The sequence below is a fragment of the Thamnophis elegans genome, chromosome Z (assembly GCF_009769535.1).
Source record: "Thamnophis elegans isolate rThaEle1 chromosome Z, rThaEle1.pri, whole genome shotgun sequence".
Classification (NCBI taxonomy): Eukaryota; Metazoa; Chordata; class Lepidosauria; order Squamata; family Colubridae; genus Thamnophis; species Thamnophis elegans.
The window spans coordinates 143,486,683-143,499,482 of NC_045558.1; the positions used below are offsets into that span (position 1 = coordinate 143,486,683).

The 12,800-nt window shown below is 46.4% G+C and overlaps 1 protein-coding gene across 1 annotated transcript; it reads right to left on the reverse strand.

Moving 5' to 3' along the window:
- Window positions 1–341: 341 nt before the first annotated feature.
- On the reverse strand, window positions 342–11,593 carry TMEM88 (transmembrane protein 88). Its single transcript, XM_032236636.1, is given in 4 exon segments — window positions 342–412; window positions 3,615–3,884; window positions 11,285–11,437; window positions 11,440–11,593. Coding segments are annotated over 4 exon segments (618 nt in total). The 5' UTR covers window positions 11,564–11,593.
- Window positions 11,594–12,800: the final 1,207 nt, after the last annotated feature.

The window sequence follows — 12,800 nt, forward strand, 5'->3', positions numbered from 1 at the left end:
TGAATAGAATAGAATAGAGAATAGGATAGAATAAAATAAAATATAGAATAGAACAGAATAGAATAAATAAAATATAGAACAGAATAGAATATAGAATAAAATAAAATATAGAATAGAAATAGAAAAAATAGAATAGAAAACAACAAAAATAGAATAGAATGAATAATAATATATAGAATTAGAATAGAGTAGAATAGAAAATATGGAATAGAATAAAGAATGGAATAGAATAGAAAATAATAGAAATTAAAGAACAGAATAGAATAGAAAACAACAGAACCAGGAATAGAACAATAGAATAGAATAGACTAGAATAAAAAATGGAATAGAATAGAAATTCTTTATGGGCCAAGTGTGAGTGGGGACACGAGGATTTTGTCTCCGGTGCATAAGCTCTCAGTGCACACAAAAGCTATAAAAGATAAATCAGGATCATAGTCATCATAAAAACACAGAACATAGAGTTGGAAGGGGCCTTGGAGGTCTTCTAGCCCAACCCCCTGCTTAGGCAGGAAACCCTACCACCACCATTTCAGACAAATGCTTGTCTTCTTAAAAACTTCCAATGTTGGATCACCCAAACTTCTGGAGGCAATTAACTGTCTGATTCAGGAGATCCCTCCTTAGTTCTAAGTTGCTTCTCTCCTTGGTGAGTTTCCACCCGTTGCTTCTTGTCCTGCCTAAAGCCCTCACCACGAAAAAGCAGGGTTTGTTTGTTTTATGATTACAGACAATTTCTTTGCCCCGGAGAGAGCGAGAAACTATCCATCCCTCTTTGGATTTTTCCCCAACAAAATCCAGGCTAAAGCAGCGTTTAAAACCTGCATTAGGGAAGCAAGACACCAGCTGGCCCAGCCTGCGGCCTCGCTGACGGGACGCTCCTTGGCTTTGCTTCCCCAAAAAAAGGCTCGGATGACCCTGGAAGCCCCCCTACCTTACTCCACCTTTCTCCGGCCTTCCCACCAGCAGCCTTGCCAAAAATCCGCCTTGGGAAGAGGCATCAGGTTCTTCCCAAATCCGGGTTGCAAATCAGCAGGAAGAGGCCTCTATAGATAGACCCCCGGTATGTGTGTGTGGTGTGTCCTCTCTCTCTTCCCTCTCGCACAATGGAGAGCTTGTGCAAGCCAGCGGCTATCCTGGCTTATCTAATCGGGGGGTTCCTTCCCCCCAGAACGTGGAGTTTCCATTCGGGCTTGTTGACGCCCAGGGAGCTGATTCAGTTCTTCCTTATCCTGCCGTCCACCGGATTCCTGATCCTTTCCTTGGCAGCCCTCGGTGCCCTTTGGAAGCTGCCAAATTTACCTTGGCCGGCAGCTTTCGGCCGGAGCAAAAAACTTGTTGAATTTCTGTTTCTAATCGAAGGGAGATGCCCCCTTTTTCCGGCTCAGGAGTCGAGACCTCCCAAAGAACCTTCGCTTTGAGCCTACGTGCTTTTGGTGGGTGAAGCTTTCTTCCTTTCGCAGGAAGAAACAAGGGCAGCCTCAAGAAGGGCTGGGGTCTCCGCCACTTCCTAAAACCCCGGGTCGCCATGTTTCTACTCCTGGAGTGCAAAATCCCCAGCCAAGAGGACGGATGTAGAAAACTGGGCTGCTAAGTCAGGATTTAAACCGTCTCTTGTTTCAAGTGCAAAAGTTCGGCATAGATAGACACGAGTGGTAAGACAATTCCAGGTTTCCGAAGTCACCTTTCATGAGCTAGTTCATGGGTCTCCAACTTTGGCCACTTGAAAATGTGTGGACTTCAACACTCAGAATGCCTCAGCCAGTCATTTAGGGCAACTTTCTTAATAGATGGGGGTATGCAGTAAGCGTAATATATCTTGACTTCAGCCAAGTGAAGGAAAGAGCTGGCTGGGGAATTATGGGATTAAATCAGGGGTCTCCAACCTTGGCAACTTTAAAGATTTGTGGACTTCAACTCCCAGAATTCCTCAGGCAGCCATATGGGGTAACTTTCTTAATAGACGGTGGGTATGCAGTAAGCGTAATATATCTTGACTTCAGCCAAGTGAAGGAAAGAGCTGGCTGGGGAATTATGGGATTAAATCAGGGGTCTCCAACCTTGGCAACTTTAAAGATTTGTGGACTTCAACTCACAGAATTCCTCAGGCAGCCATATGGGGTAATTCTTAATAGACGGTGGGTATGCAGTAAGCGTAATATATCTTGACTTCAGCCAAGTGAAGGAAAGAGCTGGCTGGGGAATTATGGGATTAAATCAGGGGTCTCCAACCTTGGCAACTTTAAAGATTTGTGGACTTCAACTCCCAGAATCCTCAGGCAGCCATATGGGGTAACTTTCTTAATAGACAGTGGGTATGCAGTAAGCGTAATATATCTTGACTTCAGCAAAGTGAAAGAAAGAGCTGGCTGTGGGGTTTCTGGGAATGGAAGTCCACAAGTCTTAAATCGGGGGTCTCCAACCTTGGCCACTTGAAGGCTTGTGGACTTCCACTCCCAGAATTCCTCAGTCAGTGGTGCATGGTAACTTTCTTAATAGACGGTGGGTATGCAGTAAGCGTAATATATCTTGACCAACGAAGTAGGGTAAAAAAGCTGGCCATTCACCGTCCACCTGTGGTCTTACTCCTAAGTAAACCCCTGTTCTTTAGCTGTTCCCTCTGTCTGGCCACTCTGTGCATGCGCACACTGGGAACAGGCTCCAGCTGTTCTTCTGCCCCACTGATGTCTGACTCGAAGGCAGCTGATAACTGTCGGACGGCCCTGGCCCCCTCCTGCCTCTGACACAGAGCCCTCCTCAGAGCCTTCCCCAGACTCCAGGACTGGCCCAGGTTCCTCCCCAACCTTCTCACTCTCCGAATCTTCTGCCAGCTCCACTGATGAGCCAGAGCACCAGTTGCCAAAACACCTGGATTTTGATGTCGTGACGGGGGGGGGGGTTTGTAAGCACAATAACCCATGGTGAGTCACCTTTTTTTCCAAACAGTCGCTAAACAAATCGTCATAAGTCGAGGACTGACTATTCTTGGGGACGGCAAACTTCTCACTTTTTTTCCCCCGTCTAAAAAAAAAAGTATAGCTTCAACAGTCTCGAAGTACAAAATGTATAATAATAATAATAATAAAAGAGATTCTGATTAATTCATTCGCAGCAACAACTTCCGTAAATGCATTAGCAGCGTGTTTTCCAATCTCCGCCCCTTTCGGAGAGATGGACTTCAACTCCCAGGATGCCTGCCTGGCTGGAGGATTCTGGGAATCGAAGTCCGTCCCTTTTTAAAACGTCGGCAAGTTGGGAAAACACCACTTAGCAAAGCAGCAACAAGAGGACCAACAAGCAGGCGTGTTCTGAGTTCAAGAGGCGGTTCCAGGTCCATTCGCCGGGTGGAGAAAGGGAAGCTTCAAAGGTCCTCGCTTAGGCGACCGAATCAAAACTTTACATTTTTGTTTTTCCTGGTGCTAAAAATAAACCCGTTTCGTCTTCCTTCTGCTCGACGGATGCGAGGATTGTGGGAATTTGTGCCAGCCAGCTCCTCGTGCCCGAGAAAAGCCGTTCCATCCCGCCCAGGTGTTTTTGCCAGGCCTTTCCGCTTCCTTGGGCGAGCCTCTCCCCCCCATCCCCAGACACACACCCCTCCGCCTGCCCTTCCTCACACCACACTTTTTCCGCGGCTGCATCCAGGTCCTGCGCGCAGCAGCCGCAACAGCCCACGCTGTGGTAGCGGCTGGCGGGCAGGTTCTTGTAGATGGCTTTGCTGTAGGGCACCAGGCAGTAGCCGAGCTGGAGGCGGCGCGCCAGGCGACAGTAGGCGGCCAGGGCCAGGACCAGGAGGGGCACCAGCAGGGTGAAGCCCACCACCAAAAGACCCACGGCGGCTGCATCGTGCAAATGGTTTGTGCAGTAGTGCTCCTGCGTGTCAGGAACTGCAAAGAGAAAGGGAAAGGAATCTGTTAGGAATCTCCCACAGGCTGGGCTCTGATGTGCGTGCGCACACACACACATACACACACCAAGGAAGCCGGCTGCTCAGGGTGCAGAGGCACACATAGGGGTGCATCTCCTTCCTGTCCCAGGAGTGGAAGCGTCCCCTCCCAGCACACACACACCTCAACGCTTCCCCTTTGGCTCCTTTAGGTGCCATCCGGGTGTCCAGCTCAGGAGACGGTGAGGGAAGGTGTAGCCTCGCTCCTGAAGGAGGGAAGCAAGGGAGGAGGAAGCAAGGGAAGGAAATAGAAAAGAAGGAGGGGGGTGAGAAAAGAGGAAGGAAGGAAGAGGGAGATAGTAGAGGGAAGGAGGGAGCGATGGCAAGGAAAAAAGGGAAGGAGATAGAATGCAAGAAAGGAAAGAATGAAAAAGGAAGGGAGAAGGAAAAGGAAGGAAAGAAAAAAGGAAGGAAGGAGAAAAAGAAAAGGAAGGAAGAAAAAAAAGGAAGGGAGGAGAAAGGAAGGAGAGTTGAATTCTGAGATTTGAAGAGAAAAGAAGGAAGAGAGAAAGAAACTACAAAGGAGGAAAGAAAGGAAGGGAAAGAGAAAAGAGCGAAGAGAGGAGGAGAGAAAGGAAAGAAAGAAAAGGACAAAAAAGGAAAAAAAGACAGGAGATAGGAAAGAGGAAGGAAGGAAGGGGGAGGAGGAGGAGGAGGAGGCAGAAGGTGGACAGAAATCCTTAAAGGCCATCTCTCCCCTCCCCTTAGACAGAGCAACAGGGGGGGCGGAGGGGGTTGCCAGGGCTATGCCTGGAATGCACCCCCCCTCAGGTTATCAGTCCCCGGCCTGGGCATCTGGCTTACTTCAGCGGCCGGGGACAGCCAGCTGGAGGGCCTGGGGGCTTCCTGTTGACTGGCTGAGACGCATCACAGGAAAGTCACTCTGGGCCCAGCTCCATTTCGGAAGGGCAGTGACCAGCTGCAAATTGGATTCCCCCCTCCAATATTTTCTTACATTTTGAGGGATTCCCCCCTCTGACTCCACTCCCCTCCGGAGACTCGGTGCCCTATTGGTGCCCAGCGTAAGATTCCACAATGGGCAGATAAATAGTCATTTATGTCTTCTTTCGCTAAGCGCAACAACTTTTCCTTCTGCTGATTTCTAGGTGGGTCTCAGAATGATAGGCAGTCCTCGACTTGCGACAGTTCATTTAGTGACCGTTCAAAGTTACAACGGCACTGAAAAATGTGACTTAGGACCCTTTGTCACAGTTACGACCTTCGCCGCATTCCGCACGCTCAAGCGATCCAAATTCCGACGCTCGGCCACCAACTCATATTGATGACGGTCGCAGGGTTGCCCCCAGGGCCCTCTGACCAGCGAAGTCACAGTTGGGAATCTGGATTCACTTAACAACCGGGTTGCTAGCTTGCCGGCAAGGATTCACTCAACAACGGTGGCAAGAAGGTCATAAAATGGGACAAAACTCACCCTCATCTCATTCAGCGACGGAAATGTTGGGGAAATGTCAAGTGTACTTTTTATGATGGGAACGTAAGCTGAATTTCGATCCCTTTTTTAAAATCGAAAATGAGAAATGGTCAAATTTACCTGCATTTACCACAAATGGGAATAAGAATAGAATAAACGAGTTGGAAGGGACCTTGGAGGTCTTCTAGTCCAACCCTCTGCCTAGACAGGAAACCCTACAGGTCCATTTCTACTTATAAGTTGCTCTTTACACATCTTCAGTAGCGTAGCTTATACGAGCGATCGCACAAAATTTCGTGCAAATACGAGTCTAGGCTACAATTGTACCAAAACAAGTAAAAACTTTGGAGAAACGCAGTTTATTTCCTTTTTTTTACAACACTCCTGCATTGAGAAAAACCGATTCCGGCTCGAAAGATTACATTTCAATTAAATTTATATTCATTTAAATTTAAGGCGACGAGTGATAGGTAAGAATAATTCCCTTGGGAGCGGTGCGTTGGCAGGATCGTGGAAAACGACTCCTCTCAAACATAAAACCTGCAATCTTTCGTTCAAGTTTCAATAAGTTTCAAACGTTATTAAACGTTTTAATTTTCGGTTGGGTTTTATGAGGCTGGAGAAGTTATAATCCTATTTGAGGCAGACATATTGTTTAAATAAATACGAAAATAAAGTGGATTATCACTGCTGCTTAAAAGTTACCACATCACTGAAAAAAGGGACTTATGACCGTTGCAACATCTCCCTGATTGCGTGATTTACATTCCGACGTTTGACAACTCACATTTATGACGGTCACAATGTCACCGAGTCCCGGAGTTTGTCACTTTCTGACAAGCAAAGTCAAGGGGGGAAGCCAGATTCACTTAACAACGGTGGTACTAATGTAGCAACGGCAGTGACTCGCTTAACAAATGTGGCAAGAAAATGGGGCAAAACAAATGTCTCACTTAACATCAATTCTGGCCTCAGTTGTCGTCGTAGGTTGAGGACTACCTGTACAAGGGTGTCCAACCTTGGTTGCTTTAAGACTTGTGGATTTCAACTCCCAGAATTCCCCAGCCATCTCTTTTTTTCCACTTTGCTGAAGTCAAGATATTTACTTTTACTGCATCCCACCATCTATTAAGAAAGTTACCCTCCATCACTGACTGCGGAATTCTGGGAGTTGAAGTCCACACTTCTTAAAGATGGAGAGTCTGATTTAAGACTTGTGGACTTCAACTCCCAGAATTCCCCAGCCAGCCACGTACAGTAATTTTTAATAGATGGTGGGTATGCAGTAAAAGTAATATATCTTGACTTCAGCAAAGTGGGGAGGAAGGGAAAGAGCTTCCTGGGGAATTCTGGGAGTTGATGTCCACATGTGGCCAAGGTTGGAGACTCCTGATTTAAGACTTGTAGACTGCAACTCCCAGAATTCCCAGCCAGCTCTCTTCCCCCCTCCAACTTGGCTGAAGTCAAGATATATTACACTTACTGCATCCCCACCATCTATTAAGTTACCTTCCATCACTGACTGCGGAATTCTGGGAGTTGAAGTCCACACGTCTTAAAGTGGCCAATGTTGGAGACCCCCCGATTTAAGACTTGTAAAGAAAATACTACTACGTGGCTGGCTGGGGAATTCTGGGATTTGAAGTCCACGGTGACCAAGCGTGAATGCCCCGATACGCAACATTTTGGCATTGATTAGCCATGCAAAACTGGGCATTTTGAGTGCCACCGACGATCCCATGACCTGGGGGATTGTCTTATTCTCACAAGCAGGACGTTGCCCCATTCCTGAGCATCCCACCCCCCCATGTTCCTTCTCACAAACGCTTGGAGGGAGGGGGGAAGTGTCAAGAACCCAAGCCGTGCTAGTCAACAGATGCTCAATGGCTTACCAAAAGACAGATAAGATCTTGCAACTCGAAATTGTCTGACACCCTCCCTCGCACCCCCTGCCCGGAAAAAAGGGGCGGGGATAAGCTCCCCTCCCCTTGGCCACATGTTGCATTCCATCCAGAGGGGGATGTGCAACCCCCCACCCCCACTTCTCAGATCTCTAAGCTCGAGAGTCTTAATCCCAAAACATTTGCCTCTCCCAAAGCTCTGGGGGGGGGGGCAGAGACCACCCCGCAGTTGCCACGCCAACCTTGGAGGGGGCATTGGAGGGAAGGAGCGGGACTCCCGTAATTGAGGGGTAGGTGGTTGGCTCTGGGAGGGGGGGCTAGGAGGCCCCCTAAATTCCAGGGTTGGGCCTGGTCTGGAGATCTGGATACGATCTGGCCAAATCTCGCCAGAAGCTTTGTTGAAAAACTCCAGCCGCTCTTTAAAAAAAAATCAGTGTGTTTTCTTTTTAGCGCTGCCAATTGCCGGAAGCGGAGCATGTGCAGAGTGCCTTCGCTCATCCCACTACTACCCCCTCTAAGGTCTTTTCAGGCCCCAGACGTTGTGGGTGCTCCTCCCCATTTTAAGAAGAGATGGATAACCGTTTTGTCCGAAATGTAATCGGGATTCCTGCTCGAGCAGGGTCAGACTAGAAGACCTCCGAGGCCCCTTCCAACGCTTCTCTTCTGGCTTGCCTCCAGACGTGTGGGGTGTTCCATCGGCAGCCATTTGTCTGAAGGTGGGTTGGATGAGATGACCTCCAAGGTCCCTTCCAAGTCTGTTATTCCGTTGCTCAAAAGTCCATTTTTGCGAACGAATTTTATCCGTTCGCTCGATGTATTTGCCGCCTAGCCGCGATTCCACTCTACGTAATCTCGAGAGTTGCATTCGAGCCGTAGGCACAAGCCACGGTTGGGGACAAGAAGCACGAGGCAGGGAACTGGGGAGACAACCCCCCCCCAATACACACAGGGGTTCAAGCCAACTTTGGTGGGTACGGGGAGATCCTGCCCTCCTTCCTTACAGCAACCGCTTTGAGCCCTATTTATGGGAATGACTGATAATGCCCTATTTCTAATTTTTAATTTTATTTTTCTTGATCGCATTTGTGCGCTGCCCACCTTCACTCTAGGTGGTGTAGGGTTCCTGCCCAAGCAGGGGGTTGGACTAGAAGGCCTCTAAGGTCCCTTCCCACTCTGTTTATTCTGTATGTAAAGTGTGACTCTTCCCTCGTTGAACCAAAATGAGATTTTTTCCTCCAGCACGCACACACACACACACAAACACACACACCACTGGCCACATCAGGGCCTCCTCTTACTCAGCCCCTCTTAAGAGCACATCAAAGCCTTCGGAAGCCCCCTCCCCATGTGTTATCCCAAACCTGGGAAAGCTGGAAGTTTCTCCCCATCACTCACTTAAGGATGCCTGCTTTATTTAATATATTTTTTTTCAACTAGCAGGCTGCAAATTAGAACGACGGACATTATTTGGCCTGACTTGAACCTCGGAGAAGGGGAAGGAGCCGAGTGAATCTACCCCAGCCCCAAATCAGGAAGAATCTGGAAGCGGCTTTGACATCCCTCGTATTTCATCCCAAGGTGGAAAAAAAACATTGCACAATGGATGGTTCAGGAAAAAAAGAGTTTCCAGCCTCCCCTGGATGATCCCTGAATTGTTTCAACTTCTACCCTCAAAGCGATGCTAAAAAGGCATTGCACACCAGAACAATGAGACAGAAGGATGGTTTTTCACTGTGCCCAACAACCAATTCCCACAACACCGTTAAACTATTTAGTAAGGCTGTATTACTATTCTTCTTCTCATCCTTCCTTTTACCTGCCTCCTTTCTGCTTAAGACTAACTTCGTTCCTTGCATCTTTACGATTTATGCTGTTTTATTTAGCTTCCTAGTATATGGTTTATGTTGATGGCTTATTTAGTATCCTATGACTATCACTAAGTGTTGTATCTTAGGATTCATGGTATATTTTTATGGTGACGATGATCATGATTTATCTCTTTTATATACAGTGAGGGCTTATGCACCGAAGAAAAACTCCATCCAATCACATAATTCTATTCTATTCTATTCTATTCTCAATATTCCAAATTCTATTCTAATTCTCTATTCTATTATTCTATTCTATTTTCTATCTTTTAAATTTTATGCTAATTCTCTATTCTATTCTATTCCATTCGATTCTAAATTCTATTCTTAATTCTATTATATTTTCTATATTCTAAATTCTATTCTAATTCTCTATTCTATTATTCTATTCTATTTTCTATCTTCTAAATTTTATGCTAATTCTCTATTCTATTCTATTCCATTCCATTCTAAATTCTATTCTAATTCTCTATTCTATTATTCTATTCTATTCTATCTTCTAAATTTTATGCTAATTCTCTATTCTATTCTATTCCATTCCATTCTAAATTCTATTCTAATTCGGAATTCTATTCTATTCTTCCATTCTATTCTAAATTCTATTCTTAATTCTATTCTAATTCTGAATTCTATTCTATTTTCATATTCTAAATTCTATTCCAATTCTCTATTTTATTTTCAATATTCTAAATTCTATTCTAATTATTCTATTATTCTATTCTATTATTTTCGATATTCTAAATTCTATTCTAATTCTCTATTCTATTCTATTTTCGATAGTCTAATTTCTATTCTAATTCTCTATTCTATTCTATTATTCTATTCTATTCTATTTTTGATATTCTAAATTCTATTCTAATTCTCTATTCTATTCTATTCCATTCCATTCTAAATTCTATTCTTCTCTATTCTATTTTCGATATTCTAATTTCTATTCTAATTCTCTATTATTTTCTATTCTATTTTTGATATTCTAAAGTCTATTCTAATTCTCTATTCTATTCCATTCCATTCTAAATTCTATTCTAATTCTCTATTCTATTCTATTTTCGATATTCTAATTTCTATTCTAATTCTCTATTCTATTATTCTATTCTCGATATTCTAAATTCTATTCTAATTCTCTATTCTATTCCATTCCATTCTAAATTCTATTCTAATTCTGAATATCTATTCCATTCCATTCTATTCTAAATTCTATTCTTAATTCTATTCTAATTCTGAATTCTATTCTATTTTCTATATTCTAAATTCTATTCCAATTCTCTATTCTATTCTTTTCAATATTCTAAATTCTATTCTAATTATTCTATTATTCTATTCTATTATTTTCGATATTCTAAATTCTATTCTAATTCTGAATTCTATTCTATTTTCTAAATTCTATTCTAATTCCCTATTCTGAATTCTATTCTATTTATATTCTATTCTATTCGTTGAAGATCTGGAGCAGCGACTGCCTGCCACAATCAGAATAGAGTGGAAGGGACCTTGGAGGTCTTCTAGTCCAACCCCCTGCTCAAGCAGGAGACCCTCTACCATTTCAAACAAACGCCTTCCAATCTCTCTTAGAAACCTCCAGTAATGGAGCCCCCACAACTCTTCCACTGATTGATTTTCTCACTATCAGGAAATTTCTCCTTAATTCCAGGTAGCTTCTCTCCTTGATTAGTTTCCATCCGTTGCTTCTTGTCCTGCCTTCGGGGGCTTTGGGGAATAGGATGTTGACCCCCCCCCTTTTCTCTGGGGCAGCCCTTCAAATATTGGAAGGCTGCTCACATCCCCCTTAGTCCTCCTTTTCTCTAGATTGGCCAAACCCAAATCTCGTATGTTTTAGTCTCCAAGCCTTTAAATCATCTTGAATCGGCTCTCTCAAACTTTCCCCAAAGTTTCCGACGTCGGACGGATTCAGATCTGGGGCAAGCAGGGTACCTCCGCCCGCACGTCCGCAGGCGGGGTGTTTCCAAGCCCAGGACCCCCCAGACCCAGTCCTTCCCCCACCACCCACCAAACTCCCCCTCAGTTTGCAAAAAGAAGAGGAAACTGCTTTGCGTTCCTCGCCCCCTTCCCAAGACCCTGCGCCTTTCCGACTTACATTGGGACCCATTGTTGAGCCCCCTCCCCACCCCCATGGGACCACTGACCTTAGAGTGGCAGAGAAACCCGAAGCCCAAAAGGACTCCAGCCGGCAGCAGGATCAACCCGAAGACCGCTCCGGCTAGGAGGAGATTGAGCGCTCCGATGAGAAGGTTTTGCAAGGTGACCAGCACGGCACAAGCCCAACAATCCAGGACCCACGGAGTTCCAGAGCCCCCTCCCCGGCATAAGGAGGGGGGGTCAGCGGCGAGGTCCCAGGGGCCCCTCCCTCGCATTCCAGGGACCCCGGCCCAGGCTTGGGGGAGCTGAAGTCTAAGCTCATCCTGGTGGCTTCTTAAACTCTCGGTTGGGCTGCCTGGGCTTTTATATCGCTCCTCCTTCCCCACCTCCCCAACCAGGATAAGCTAGGAATGCACAAAGACACACAACACACACAGAGCCAGACACACAGAGTGCAACGCACGCAGCACCGGTGCAGCTCCAGCTGGAAAATCCGACCCTTCCCCAGGATGCTCCTAAGAGGCAGACGCCCCCACCCCTCTCCCAGCAGGGGAAGGGTCTTCTCCTCCCCTCTGGATTCCAGAGATGCTTCCCTCGGCCACCCACCCACCCCTCTGCCCAAAATGGCATAGAGCCCCACCCCCAACACCTAGGCCAGATGTTGATGCTTGGGTGGGAGGAAAAAACACAACCCACCCCCCCATTTTTAAATGGGGGGGAACAGAGCCCATCTGGAGAGGCTCCAAAGAGGCCCCTGAAATTTTAGGGTGCTGGTTTATAGGGCAAAAGCATGGCCCTGGGGTTAATTGGGGGAACAGGAAGTGAGGGGGGGGTCCTAGAACCCAGCCATCCGGGTATGGGACTCCCAAAGCAGAGACACCCCCCACTGCATTGGAAATCAAGATTTTCCAGGTTGAAAAGGCCTCCCTTTCCCCTGGGAAGACCCCCTAACCACAATGCGTCCCCCCCTTTTTAACAATGGGGTTAGGATGCCCCACATGAGATCAGCAGCTGATAGATTAAAAGGCCAACAAAGAGAACGAGGAGGAAAAGGAGGAGAGGAGAAGAGAATGGGAAAAAAAAGGAAGAATAATAAGGTGAAGGAGGGAGGAGAGGAAGCGAGAGAGAGTGGAGGAAGAAGGGGAGGGGAGGAGGAGAGAGAGGAGAGGAAGAATGGGAAGGGGAGGAGGAGAAAAGGAAGAATAAGGTGAAGGGGAGGGAGGAGAGAGGAAGAAGGAGGAGGAGAGGAAGAGGAAGAAGGGGGAAGGGAGAGAAAGAGAGGAAGAAGGGGAGGAGAGGAAGAAAGGGAAAAGGAGAAGAGGAGGAGGAGGGAGAAGAAGGGAGGAGAGGGAGAGGAGAAGAAGGGGGAGGAGGAAGGAAAAGGGAGAGTGGAGGAAGAACAGGGAAAGAAGGAGGAGAAGAAGGGGGGAAGAAGGAGAGGAAAAGGGCGAGGGGGGGGGGGAGGAGGAAGGAAGAGAAAAAGGGGGAGAGAAGAAGGAAGGAAGGGAGGAAGAGGAGGAAGAAGGGGAAGGGGAGGAGAAGAAGGGAGGAGAAGGAGA